Raw genomic sequence first — 13798 nt, forward strand, 5'->3', positions numbered from 1 at the left:
GAATAGGTTTAAGATTCTGGACACGCTGAGTTTGAAGGGCTGGTGGCATCGAACTGAATTACATGGCTTCTGAGGTCTCTTCAACTCCCAACAGAAAAATAAAATCTGTCCTTTTTCTTTTAGGGGTTTCCTTTCCTGCAGATTTCTTGGTATCAAAGCCACTTTTTTTTTTTTTTTTTTTTTTACAATTTTAATATCTGTAATTCTTGTGCTCGTTGAGTAGATAGATGTGTTTCCTTTCACCTGTCAAGTAGATGATGCTATGTGGGTTTTTTTCTTCTTACCTTTCTGCTCTTTCATTCTTTTCTTTTTTGTTTTCTTGAGGAGTTGTAAATTTATTACCTAACTCTTTTTTTTTTTTTTTTTGACAGGCAGAGTGGACAGTGAGAGAGAGAGAGTCAGAGAGAAAGGTCTTCCTTTCTGCCGTTGCTTCACCTTCCAATGGCCATTGTGGCCAGCGCACCGCGCTGATCCGATGGCAGGAGCCAGGTACTTACCCTGGTCTTCCATGGGGTGCAGGGCCCAAGCACTTGGGCCATCCTCCACTGCACTCCCTGGCCACAGCAGAGAGCTGGCCTGGAAGAGGGGCAACCGGGACAGAATCCGGCACCCTGACCGGGACTAGAACCCGGTGTGCTGGCGCCGCAAGGCGGAGGATTAGCCTAGTGAGCCGCGGCACCAGCCTTATTCCCTAACTCTTGAATTTATTACCTAACTCTTGAAAGAGCTCCCATGAGTCACAAATGGTATAGACTTTTAAAAAATAATTAATTAAGTTGTGTGCTCAGTAACTCATATGAGGAATCAAATCCTGGCTTTGAAACATTTTACCATCAAACTGAGCAGGAGAATAACTCAGAGTTGCTCATTTTCTTTCTGATTCATTATTGTAGGTAAAATGATATTTCACAGCCTAGTTTAACATTATAAAACTTTGTGTACTATCCTTTTTCTAAAGTGCAAGACGTTGATACATCCAATTTATAAACAGTCAATTCTAACTTTCTCCATTGTGTTATAATCATCAGTAACTTATCAGTAGGAACCTTGATTTCCAGCCTGGTATTTTTGCTGCAACAGCACATCAGCATAATAATAGCATGCCTTTCCTGGAGTCATTTTTCTAAAGGACTGATGGGGTAACAGAAGTACCAAAATGTCCAATTTAACTCAATTTTATTTTAAAAAGAGAGATGTTTATGCCCTTTGTTCTTTTTTTAATGCTGATTTATTGGTGTGTTGAAAATCATGATTGCTCTGTATAAATACTTTCTGTGAAAATTTACAAGTGCCTTTCCCACAAATAATAATTCAGGAGTTTTGATTCATGGTTATTTTCTCTAAGCTGAAGCAAAACCAGAATTACTGACTTCAAAAGTAACCAGAAATTCTGTCCTAAAGGCAGAGTGGGAGACTGGGGAAGCGGCCTTGAATTCAGACACACAGCAGTTGTAACTGCACCTTAGGGCTCTATATGAGGGGCAGTTTGTTCACAAGTGTGTGTGTGTGTGTATGTGTGTGCACATGTCTGTGCTCCTGAACACATTTATTTTGCCAGGGAAGGCTCATCAGAATGAGGGGAGTGTCCTTTTTGTTCTCGTTGGGTTGAAATATCCCCAAATTAGATTCTATTTTAAAACATTTTAATAAATGTCTCTTAGTATAAAACCTGGTAGTCCTCAGGCCATTTTTACTCAACATTTGAATTCATCAGGAAACAAAAGAAGGGGAGAAAAACTAATAAAGGTTTGTGGAAAAGGCTCTTGTAGTAGGGAGTGATTGCATTTGTTTGTTATCAGACTGTTTGGTGTGTGATTTTTTTTTCAGTGTGTATATAGTGACAGTTTCATTCCATCCACAGAATGAATGCTGATACCTCTGAATATTTGGAAATCGAAGGTGTTGGGTTATTTGTTGTCATATTGATTTCACCAGAAAAATTCTGTTGAATGGATGAGATGCCATTTTTCAAGATCAAGCACCATAAATCCATTTTAATTGCTGATTACTCATTTAATGAAACATTTGATATCACCCAGATACCTGGCTGTGCTGCTGTCAGCTAACTCCATTGAACTGGGAACATTAATACTCTCGCATGCCTCAGCTTTTGCCTCTTTTGTTTAACTTCTGAATTCCTCCTTTTAGGGCTATATCACTGTAAATGAAATTAATGAGCCATGTGGCAATTCCACGACTCTGTCCCCTTCCACTCAGTTCCCTGCTGATGCTGATGCTGATGCTGTTGCCACTGAGCCTGCCACGGCTGTGCTGGCGAGCCAGCCACGGAGTAAAGAGGTGTGTTGGCATGACGTTTCCTTCATTCACTGCTTCTCCTCATGTCAAACATTAACCCATGGATCGCTGGAAACGCACAACACGAGGGTGTGTTGACAAATACGTGTCTGCTTAGCCAAAGGAACAAAGTGATGCTGTTTATATATCATCCCAGTTTGGGGATCCTGCTCTACCCATTAAAATGCTAGACACTATGACATAGATGGTACAGAGAGGAGGACCGGAGAAGGAAGTTCAAAGGAATAAGCTGATCGATCTCTTTAGCCCTGTAGGTAGCCTGGCCTAGTTTTCTTGGTTTGAAGCATCTTCCTGGTTTAATTTTGTTTTTTATTTTGTTTCACAAAAAAAAAAAAAAAAAAAAAAAAAAAACATTTTAAAAGTGTTATGCCTTTCAGGAGTGGGGCCAATAATAGTAAATTAAAAAGTCTTCTAGTGAGCCACGTTTCTTACAGAGTAAGATTTTTAACAAGTACTAAATTGAAAGATAGAGGCCATCATTTGTGATTCTTGATTAAAATATGACAAAGCAGAATAATGAGATTATCAATTTATCAGTTTCATTCCTTTGCATATCTTTTCATTTCATGTAGACACATATACTTTTTCTTTCTCCTACAAAGCAAAGCTCTCCTGTCTGCTCTGGATTTGTGTTTCCTTCCACCCTTTCTGCTCATCCTGTCACTCAACCTCCATCAGACTCATGGCCTGAAGTCATGGCTCCATCTATCGAACCTTTCCCTTTAAATGACACACCTCCTCCTCTGCCAGCTAAGAAACACAGGAGGCAGCAGCCCCAGGAGCAACAGGTAACTAGTAACTGGTGTATAGAATTTGGGAATCTTACCTTGACCATGAGGGTACTTATGTGGAATATTTTCTTCAACTTTTCCAAAGGTGTTTTTTTAAAAGGCAAGTTTCATATTCCTTTCTTGATTGTTTGTTTTTTCCTTCTTAAGGACATTTAGTTTATTGAAAGATGTGAGTTGATTATAAAGTTTTGAGAGGCCTTGATTACCCTTTCCTGGCTTCTCATACGTTTGAGGGCCACATCCTCATGCTTCAGTTCTCATTCAGCCAGAATGTTGCAGTGTATCTCAGGCATTGCTCAAAATACCAATAAGAATTTTCATAAATCCCTCAGCATAAAAAAACTACCATGTCAACACAAAATCTTTTTATCATACTTTATAGAAACTACAATAATAGACATCATTCCCTTGCCATCTGTGAAAATTTACTAAGCATTTTAGAGATATTTGGGTTGTTCTAATAATCCTGTGAAATGAAAATTGTGTCGTTCCTGAAGTTTAGGGAACCGAGATTCAGTGTAGCTAAAGAGCTTGTCCAAGGTCACACCACAGTAGCACATTTGGTCCCTAGGACAGCAGTTTTTACTGATCAGATTTTTTTTTTTTTTTTTTTTTTTTTTTTTTTGACAGGCAGAGTGGACAGTGAGAGGGAAAGATAGAGAGAAAGGTCTTCCTTTGCCGTTGGTTCACCCTCCAATGGCCGCCACGCTGATCCGATGGCAGGAGCCAGGTACTCATCCTGGTTTCCCATGGGGTGCAGGGCCCAAGTACTTGGGCCATCCTCCACTGCACTCCCTGGCCACAGCAGAGAGCTGGCCTGGAAGAGGGGCAACCAGGACAGAATCTGGCGCCCCGACCGGGACTAGAACCCGGTGTGCCAGCGCCACAAGGCGGAGGATTAGCCTAGTGAGCCGCGGCGCCGGCCTACTGATCAGATTTTTGAATGAATAACTCGTTATCCTGAATGTTGCCCTTCTTTTAGAATACTCAGTATGTAGTAAAGCTGGGATATTAAACAAATTGTTTCAAGATTCCCTTTCAGCAAATTCCTACAGGATTTAAGATCCCTAAGAATCCCAAAGAAGATCCCTAAGATCCCAAAGATCCCAAAGAATCCTGATCAAAACATCCTTGAAGTCGGCGAGCGCTGGTTTGTTATGCCAGGCCTTACAAGGGAGCTTCGCTGTCTGTACACAGTTGGTTGAGGGACTGTGACTCCTCAGCACTGTTGGGTTATTGCCACCTGAGGTCATATAAAAGAGAATTGTGTAAGTGCTGTACACAGAGGATGAACATGGAGACCTAAAGAACTAAATACCTTCAATTTTGATGTTTTATCTCTTTAACAACTTCATTCAGGATTAAAAAAAAAATCTCTAGTAGCAAAATCATCAGTTCTTAAACCTATTGTTTTCTGCCAAATATCAATTAGACTGCATTTTCAATGGGAGTTCTTTCCCATTTTAATAAACTACCATATTGGAATATTTGGAAGGCTTAGATTTCTGAATTTGTGACATTTGGTCATAGTGGGAGTGAAAGTGTTCTAATGCCATTTTTCTAACTAAAATGAACCTTTAGCAGGCAAACATCAAAGGTCATTATCAGAGCGTGGACTATTTGGCTATGAATTCTAGCTCCCCCAGTTTCCAGCTGTATGACCTTTGGAATGTTTATTTACTCTCTCTGCACTCCTGATAATTTGTTTGTAAAATAAAGGGTAGGAATAGTACTTACCCCATGGAATTACTGCAAGAATTAAATGAGATAATATGTACAGAGCATCACACCTGGCATGTAGTAAGCTCCTAATATCCATTAGCTAGCATAAATAGATAACTGTAAAGTTAAGGTGCATATTTTTTCATAATTGGCATGTTTGAACACTGTTATAAATGTTAATTCAAAATTATATTACTTTTTATGTATTTCAAAAATCTGAACCTAGTATTGAAAGAATAAGATCTGAAAACTCTCATTAGGTTTATGAATTTTACTGTTACACCATTGTACTTTTACCATTGAAGACATTTTTTGGGGGGAGGCCAAGAAAAATTTGGATAGGTTTTAAGTTAGCAAAAATCTTGCTTTAGAAATCTGAGGGTATTTAGATGTGAGAAATTACTGCAGAAGCCTCTTGGCCAAGCTCTTCTTTAAATGAGTTACCTAAAAGGATACCATCTGTGGAAGCATCGGGTGGATTCGGAATGTGTTTATGTGACCGAAATGGTAGTACTACTTTCAAGAAACTTCCTGTTTATGCTTTCTCTTTGTCTTCTTCCTTCTCCCTTGTCTTGTCCACCTCACACTGGGATCTGTGCCAACACACAGAACTGCCCAGACAGACCAGAGGCACACTGTACACTCACTTTGTCCACTGCCTGCTCCACCATCCACGTGGTGACCGTCATAAAAATCTTAAGTTGTTCTTAGGTCTCAAGGCAGCAGGCACTATAGAAGTGAATGGTGGATTTTTTTTTTCAAGCTTTTCTAGGTTCAATAATAAATTATTTCCTGCTAACACGAATCTGTTAGTGAACACAAGGATAAGTTGAATATATCTTCACTTAATTGTGTTAAAATTTCCAAAGCTTCTTTATAAATGCATAATTCTTCATTTCTTCAGTGATCGGTTGCAGTTAGTCAAGTTTTGCTATTTTGCTTTACATTTGCATTTAAAGCACTTTAGAAGTCTGGAAGAAAGGAAAAAACAGCATAAAGAAGGCCTCTATCTGAGTGACACTTTGCCTCGAAAGAAAACCACACCTTCCATCTCCCCACATTTCAGCAGTGCTACAATGGGGAGATGCACCACCCCAAAGGTAGGACCTGTGCAGAGCCACGGGCTTCGCTTTCCGTGAGTCTTCTGATCATCCTATTGGTCAGCCTGCAAAGACCTTTAAGAACAAATGCTAAATGATAAACCCATGACATCTGCTTGTTAGGGAGGCATCATAATTAAATAGCATTTTCTATCTTATTCAGTGGACATTTTCAGTTGTACATTCTGGGAGCCAAAGAGCATCATGGTATTTTCTGACTACCACAACCTGGTGGTAGGCTCCTGAAGCTCATCTCAGATTTAGAAATAAGATAGAATGTAGACTCTGGGTTCTAGGAATAACAGCAACAAACATTTGTTGAGTCACATCAGTGTGATTGACCCTGAGCTCAGCCCTTTATGTGGATTGTCTGATTGATTTAAAGGCCAGCAGCACTATGGAATGGAGGTTACTGATTATTGTCCCAGTTGTATATGGGGATAAACTAAAATGTCATGTAAGTGGCTGATCTAGGAGCCTTCAGCCTGGACTTGGTGGAGCTGGAATTGGAACCCACACAGTCTGATGCTTGTGCTCTCCCTCCTCTTCTGCTGATGTGCCCCAGGGGTCACTGAAGAACCAGGAAGAGGTCAACGAGAAGGGTTTGGGTGGGACAGACTTTTGAGCTCTTCCTCTCCCTTTAATCAGAATAACTGTGTTTTAATGTGTTTGACAAATTGGTGTTTCCAATATATTTTACATACACAAAGGATTTTTATTGAAAAGGAATGCTAAAAACCACTGAGGTATTATTCATAGATGTGTCCAATTTTCAGCGGACTAGGTAACAGGGAGTAGATAGGGATCAGTACGTGTGGAACAGGTGTAGCCCTGCCCTGTCCTTTTGCATGGTATGCATGCATTGCTGTCCCTGCATCCGCCTTCTGCTCCTTGTGCATGAAGAACCTGCAGTCATCCTCTTGGGTGATTTTGGACAGTGTCTTCCCCAACTGTCTTCATTGTTGAAATCACTACCACCAAAAGAAGTCATGTTGAGATTCCTGTGGAGCCTCTTGGGAGGCACAGTGATTGGCCTTTGCCATTTAGCATCAGCAAATTGCACAAAAAGACCTAGCTTTCCTGCCCTCTACGTTTAGATAGGAGCTAAGAAAACAGAGCTGTGGCCATCTCCTGGAGGACCATGTGGCCTGCAGCTTGCCTGAAGTCTTCCCTCCTGGTTCTCACAGGCTCACCTGCCCCTGGGACAGAGCAACAGCTGTGGCAGCGTGCTTCCTCACTCACTGGCTACCATGACCAAAGACTCTGAATCTCGGAGGATGCTCAGAGGTATGTACCTGTTAGATGAAATGGCCTGGTCTTTGCTTAAGCGTGAAAATTTCTCAGGGAGAGGTAGTGAGAACAGGGTTGGACATGGTCTGGGAGCAAATCAGCCAATGTACGAAATTTTACTCTTAATGTGACTCCTTTGGGACAAAAATATATGCATGGATCTCCTTATTGTTATACCAAGATAACTTTTTTCTATTTATGCTTATAGTTGGTACATTTAAGATATACACATGGTTACTTTATAAATTCTAATAAAACTCTCAAACCAGAAAGGCACCGAGACAGTCACTAATGCTCTCATTTGATCAGTAAAAAGAGACCACTAACCGGGGGAGATTGCCAGGGCACTTAACCAAAACCACTCACCTTTAGCAAATTTCCTACTGAAGAGTCCTTGAGCTGACGTAATGTCACAGGTAGCCCAGAACAGAATTCCTCAAGTCTTTCAGTGTAGGTTTCAACTTTTAATACTAGGGAGTTCAGTTTCAGGGAGACTTTGACTCTCTGCAAGTTTTCTTTATAATAATATTTCACATTTATAATGGGGTTCCCAAATAGCCTTTTTGGAGCAGAAGAAATGAATGTAATGTAGTTTCAGAGGTGAGCTTTCTATTGAGAGGAGCAGATGTATCGTGTTAGCACAGTAGTTTAGGCCATCTTATATTGATCCTAACTTTGAGCAGACGTGGTAGTAGATACCAACAATGCAAATGAGTGACATAATCTTTGCTATTGAAATGCTAATAGTCTAGCGAGGAAGAAAAATACTTAATAGATGGTTTCCATAAATGTGAGAAATGCAATAATGGAGATATGCCCAGGACATAAAATGGGAGTGCTGATGGGATGGCAGCTTTAGGCTCCAGGTACATTCATGCATTGTTGGGATTGAAACCTTTCCCTTGCATGGCTAGAATTCAGTTGTGACTACTTGGCCTATCTGCTAATAATGCTGGGGGGTAATCACTGATTTTCCATTAGGGGGAGGAATACATACACACATATAGGTGTGCGTATATAATGCAAGTATGTATATATGTGGTATATATATCACTTGAACAAGGTTTTCCAATCATTATTAGAAGTGATTTAAGAGTTAATAGAGGCTATAATATTGATGAGAAGTTATAATCTATGAGAGGTTTATACTGGTAATATTTGAATCAAACTCTTATTTTGAACTCTTATTTTCTATACATAATTTACTAATAAGCTACAAATATCTTAATATTTACAAATAATAAGCATCAATGGGTATTTCTGTTTTGACTCTCATTCATCATTGTTAACATGTGGGTGAAGTCTATTTTCAATTGAAGTATTTTTCTGTACTATTAGTAGACCTCTTTTAAAATGTATTTTTCCCACTGTCTGAATGCACCAGAGCTTGGATTGGCCACAACAAAGACAAAAACCATTCAGTATATGTATGTGCTTTATGTATTACAGTAATGTAGGGAAAGATGGAGCACTTCAGAAAGAGGGTGGGATCACACATGACTATAATAGGTGCTTCAAAAAGTTTATGGAAATGAAATGAAAAGGTAAGTTTATTTTGGTGTAAAATGCATTTGGAATCCAAGCATACAAGGGCTCTTCAAAAAGTTCATGTAAATTATGTATTATAAAAAACTATGCATGAGTTTCAAACTTTTTACACCAAAATAATTATCTTTTAATTCCATTTTCTTGAACTTTTTGAAGTATTCTTATATTCTGTGTTGAAAGTACTTTATTAAAGATATGAAAATCTAGACCTTTGTAGTAAATGGATAGGTTTATAAAAATCAAGAGCTGTTAACATTATCACAATGAGAATTCTTATGAGAATCTTAATCTCTGTTTTCCCCTCAAGTAACGGAAATCCTTAAGCTAGTTTCATAGAGGAAAATTGTACCAAGTCCCTTAGGCCATGTAAGGGACTTACCCTCTGCAAAACCTTCTGTCTTTGATTTCTCTTTTATGTTCTTGTTTTTCGCTGGTGTGTCTTTGGTATACCTGAGAAGACTGCAACTTCAGTCCTTCTCTGTGCAGCTCTGTGTGGTCCTCTTGAGAGCCTCATTCGATGCTGATGGGACAGCTTCTGAGGCAAGAGAGCTGTGTTGGTTCATGCCAGCCTGCCGCTTTCGGCTCCCTACTCCATAGGAGGAGCACTCCAAGACTCTAGTTCTTAGAGGCCACAGAAGAGACTGAAACTTCCCTCAGGAGCCTATCCAGGTGGCCCACGAAGACCAGGATGGGTGAAGCACAAACTCATTCAGAATTGTTTCACTGTCACTCCTTGGCTTCATCAAAATAGCCACTACAAGTGAAATTTCATAGTTTAGAAAATATATATACCTAGCACATTTTCATTAACTCAACTTAGTAGACATTATTGTTTTTCAAATTTATATAAATTAACTTAAATGCACCATTTTTTTTGTTGCTATTCATAATGGATGCATCAAGGACGATGGTGTAAGTATAAACCTTCCTCAGTCAGCACTGTTTTCCTAGAACAGACTATTTGAGCACTGCAGAGAACCTTCAAGCAGAGAGCTGAGGAACTGCTGAACTTGTAATGCTTGTTGGCTTTTGTCCAGCTTGTGAACTGTTCCTTTGTAAGCTTTAGGATGAATGAAATCTTTGTCCTTTTGTTTTTTGTTAAATGCAGGAAAGTCCAAGAAAGGTATGACAACCTCTTTGTGTGGTGTTTTTGTTTCCAGCAAATACTGAAAGGTCATTATCAAGTCATCTTTTAAGAAATGATCAGATTTAAAACCATACGATGGTGGAATTTTAGTCATGATTATTCCTTTTACATAATAGAGAAAAAATGTTGCACATTTACCAGAAACGCAATGCTGGGTGCAACTGCTGTTCACTCACAGGCAGCCGTGTGACCTTCTTTGTTTTGGCTTTATTATCACAAGGTCAAACCAGGCAGGAAACATGAGTGCTGTGGAAGCATTGTTTTGTAAGACATGGGATCCATGTAAAGGGAAGAGTGGGTGTTGTGGTGTATACAGACTGAGTGTAAAACACGGGGGTGGGGTGGGGGGGCTTTTACATAAAGGCTGGGTGTAAGCAGAGCAGACTACAGTGGGAGGATGGAAGGATTTCGGAAGTTCCTATGTATTCATTCCATTTAGGCTTATTTCATAAAAAAGGCTTAGAGAAAGGTGATGAACCGTTTATATGGCTGGCTTAAATAAGTAAGATGGTCAGTACTGTGGATAGGTGCCAAAGACATGGGGTGTCAGAGGACTTGCTATTATGTCTGATGGTCTGTGCTTCAAAATCATTGAATGGCATTTTATAAACCTCTGCTCTTAAAAACCGTTTGCTACTGTGTGTTTGGAAAAAGAATTGTATATACATATATTCTTGTTTTATTCTTCCTATTTCCTGGTTGATTCGAGATGTGATTTTTTTTTTATCTGTAACCTATCTCTGACTAACTGGCATGTTTCATGAGTTCTTTTTTAACTTTTGAGTTTTTCTCTGTAAACTGAGGATTAATCTAAAAATGTGAACATCAGCTGTTAACTTGGTCTTGTGACTAACACCATCGATGACTGCATGTTGGAAGTGTTGGATATTTTTCCTGCCCCCTTGTCATCCTTTTTGATCTTGTATCTTTTTCCCCTTTTTCCATCATTCTCTTCCTTCATTCCTGACTTGTCCTTCTTCTTCCGGCTGTGGACTGTCATTAGGAAGAATGAATTCCTCAGCAGGTGAGCTATGAGAGGCTGAATATTCAGAAAGACTGTTTAGTTTTATTATCCTAAACCAAAGTTATGGTTTTAAATAATATCATTTTCTATGCTAAGGCCCTGATAATCATACAAAAGTATATAACACACATTTGGAATATATTAGCAAAACTTTACGTATCCCACAATGGCTAACTCACAAAGGACTTTTGTGGTTCAATTTGCACAAATTCATAGACTGGCATTAAAACTAATTATTGTCATACATGGACTTGGCCTGTCCAATCTGTTGTCTCTCCTGGGCAATGAAAATGGCTGGGTTGGTTTTGGTTGCTTGTCTGTGCTATGATTAGACATAAACCTCAACAGTGATCATGTCCTGCTTTCTAAACCTTAGTAATTACCTCTTCAAACAGCCATATTTGTGTGGATGAGGATTTACAGCCTTCCAAAGTCGCTGTGCTTTCTCTCTGCTGAATGTTATTCTTACCATATAATTTAAAAATAACAGCAAACCCCAAGTAGTCTCAAGGGTGGGGAAAGTCTCATTTTTCCCCTTCCAGTTCCTTTGCCCAACCCCACAGAGTAGATGCATTCCACTGCCTTTTTTAACCACTAATGTCGTTGGAATTTGCTGATGAAAAATGCATTATTTAATGACTACTTTGTGACATTCATGTGCTAAATAACTAGGGTTACTGTGGTGAGCAGGATATGCCTCCTGCCCTGATAAAGCTAACCCCCTGAGTCAAGTACAGCTTCCCCAGTGCTCATCACTGCACTGAGACAGCTGAGCCTTCTACCAGGCTACCCTCCTTCAACCCACTGCTTCCCTATCATGTTTTCCTCAAATGAAAATATCAATACCTTTGGATAGCCAGATCATAGCCAAATCCCCAAACGTGGTCTTTGGAATCATACCAGTGCAATTCCGGGGTCACGAGAGAGAGGTCCATGCTCTTGTTTATAATTGCAGGGTTAACTAGTTTCAGGATTTGTTTAGCAGAGAAAAAGTAAAGCCAGGTGACAGTGGGGTTCATTGTGATCAGAAAAGTGTCACCCATCAGCAGACATGAGTGGCTCCCTTAGATGAGAATTCCCACTGACACTGGTCCATGGGACACGAAAATCCTGCACTTCGAAAGACATGCTCGTTAGACACATGCTTTGTCCTTCGCATTGCCATGAATATGTAAGGTGCTGATACTACCACCGGCATGGCTGGGAGATCAGACATAAAGTCAAACCTCAACAAATGGCTGCTCTGGGATTTGGTTTTCATACTAAAACACAGAAATGTCTTCCACGTAGCTGGAGCCAACGTGAAAGCTTTCAATGTCACAAGTTCAGTGTCACAAACCTTCTGTGAAACCATAAAGAAACATATATATGACAATTTCAAATAATTTTTGGTTTTTTGTCTTCCTCCTTTCCATAATGAATAATTGGAAACAATTTAAAAGGAGCAATTACTAATTCCAAAAGTTCAAGTATCAAAGGTAAATATTGGGTAATAAGTTATTTTTTTCCTTTTTTTGTTCATTATTTTGTACTTTTTTTAAACATTTTGCCATATTTATGTAATGAATTATTTTTTCCTTTCTTAAAAATAAAAGAAAGAACCAGCTCCACGCTTATGAATGCAATGGCTTCACTGAACGCTTTATACATTAGTCGTTATGATGAATGATATTTGATCGGTCTCCTGGTGTGCTTCTATGTTTTGCATCCCCCTTTAGCTGAATGATATGTGGCTTTAAAACACACATGTATTTATAATTTATAATGGCAGATTATATTAAGTAAATGTATTTTATTAGAAACATCTAATCAGAAATAATGTGTTTTTCATTTGGATATGTAAAACTGCTCCAAATACTAATGGCATGAAAACTCTGCATGAAACTAAAATCATTTTGTAGAAACTTTTGGCATGTAATATTTTGTTAGGCATCATGGATATGGCTTCTGTTTCTGAATGGAATGTTTACTCAACAGCTAGGACAGCAGTGTGTAGTTAGTTCCCTTCTGTTGTCCTCTTGCCTTTTCTTGGCCGTTTCATTAATTAAAAGACACGTTGAAAAGTAGGCAGAACACAAGGTTAAGGGTTTAAATTCAGATGATCCAATTGAAGACTCTTATTAGCTCTGGTAACAACTCCCAGGGTAATGGAAACTATTCAAGCAGTCACTTCTCTTATCAGGAAGAAAGAGATTACAAACTTAAGGGAGAAGTTTTGTAGTAAATTGAGGGATTTGTTTAACTGTATGATCCCCACTTCCTGAGGATGTATTAGAGAACTGAAGAGAATTTGGTGTATAATGCTTCAAACTGGCTATCAGAAACCAAGCTGTGGATAGCAACAGAAGTCAGTAACCTGACAAACCAGATGTCCAAGTACCGGGGTAAGAATGAGAAGATACCTCTTCCAGATGGTGCTTTTGATAATTTTGATAGTTTTCAAATGATTAACACCAGGTAGCTAAAAACTAGCAAGATGGAAAAGAAAAAGGATGTGTGTGTGTGTGTGTTTATAAGAGGAATATAACCATTGGGAGGACTGTGGACCCTGAATGGGAGGGAATGAGGGAGCGAGAGAGACAAAGAGATCTCCCAGCTGGCAGTTTGAGTTCCCAGATAGCTGCAGCCCCAGCCAAAGCTGGAACACAACCCAGGTCTTCCATGTGGATTACAAGGACCCAATGACTTGAGTCATTACTACTGCCTCACAGAGTCTGCATTAACAGGAAGTTGGAGACAGGAGCGAGAGCTACACATCAAATCCAGGCACTTTAATGTGGAACGTGGGTACCCTAATCAGTGTCTTAACCATTATGCCAAACCTCCACTCTGGCCCCTAAGTTTTAAAAAAATGATTATT

The 13798-nt window shown here is 39.3% G+C and overlaps 1 protein-coding gene across 45 annotated transcripts in view; it reads left to right on the top strand.

Annotated features, from left to right (window-relative positions):
* PHLDB2 (pleckstrin homology like domain family B member 2) overlaps positions 1-13798 on the top strand; it is a 237420-nt gene that overhangs the window by 208007 nt on the left and 15615 nt on the right. For 8 of the 45 annotated variants that reach the window (XM_017347099.3, XM_051859339.2, XM_051859342.2 and 5 more), the window contains 6 exons: positions 2149-2298; positions 2919-3104; positions 5789-5929; positions 7117-7216; positions 10918-10938; positions 12381-12416. In XM_017347099.3, the coding sequence (XP_017202588.3) occupies positions 2149-2298; positions 2919-3104; positions 5789-5929; positions 7117-7216; positions 10918-10938; positions 12381-12416 (634 nt within the window). The remainder of the gene's footprint in view (positions 1-2148; positions 2299-2918; positions 3105-5788; positions 5930-7116; positions 7217-10917; positions 10939-12380; positions 12417-13798) is intronic. The other 37 variants (XM_051859352.2, XM_070072096.1, XM_070072099.1 and 34 more) reach the window with 19 other exon arrangements.

The sequence above is a fragment of the Oryctolagus cuniculus genome, chromosome 4 (assembly GCF_964237555.1).
Source record: "Oryctolagus cuniculus chromosome 4, mOryCun1.1, whole genome shotgun sequence".
Taxonomy (NCBI): Eukaryota; Metazoa; Chordata; class Mammalia; order Lagomorpha; family Leporidae; genus Oryctolagus; species Oryctolagus cuniculus.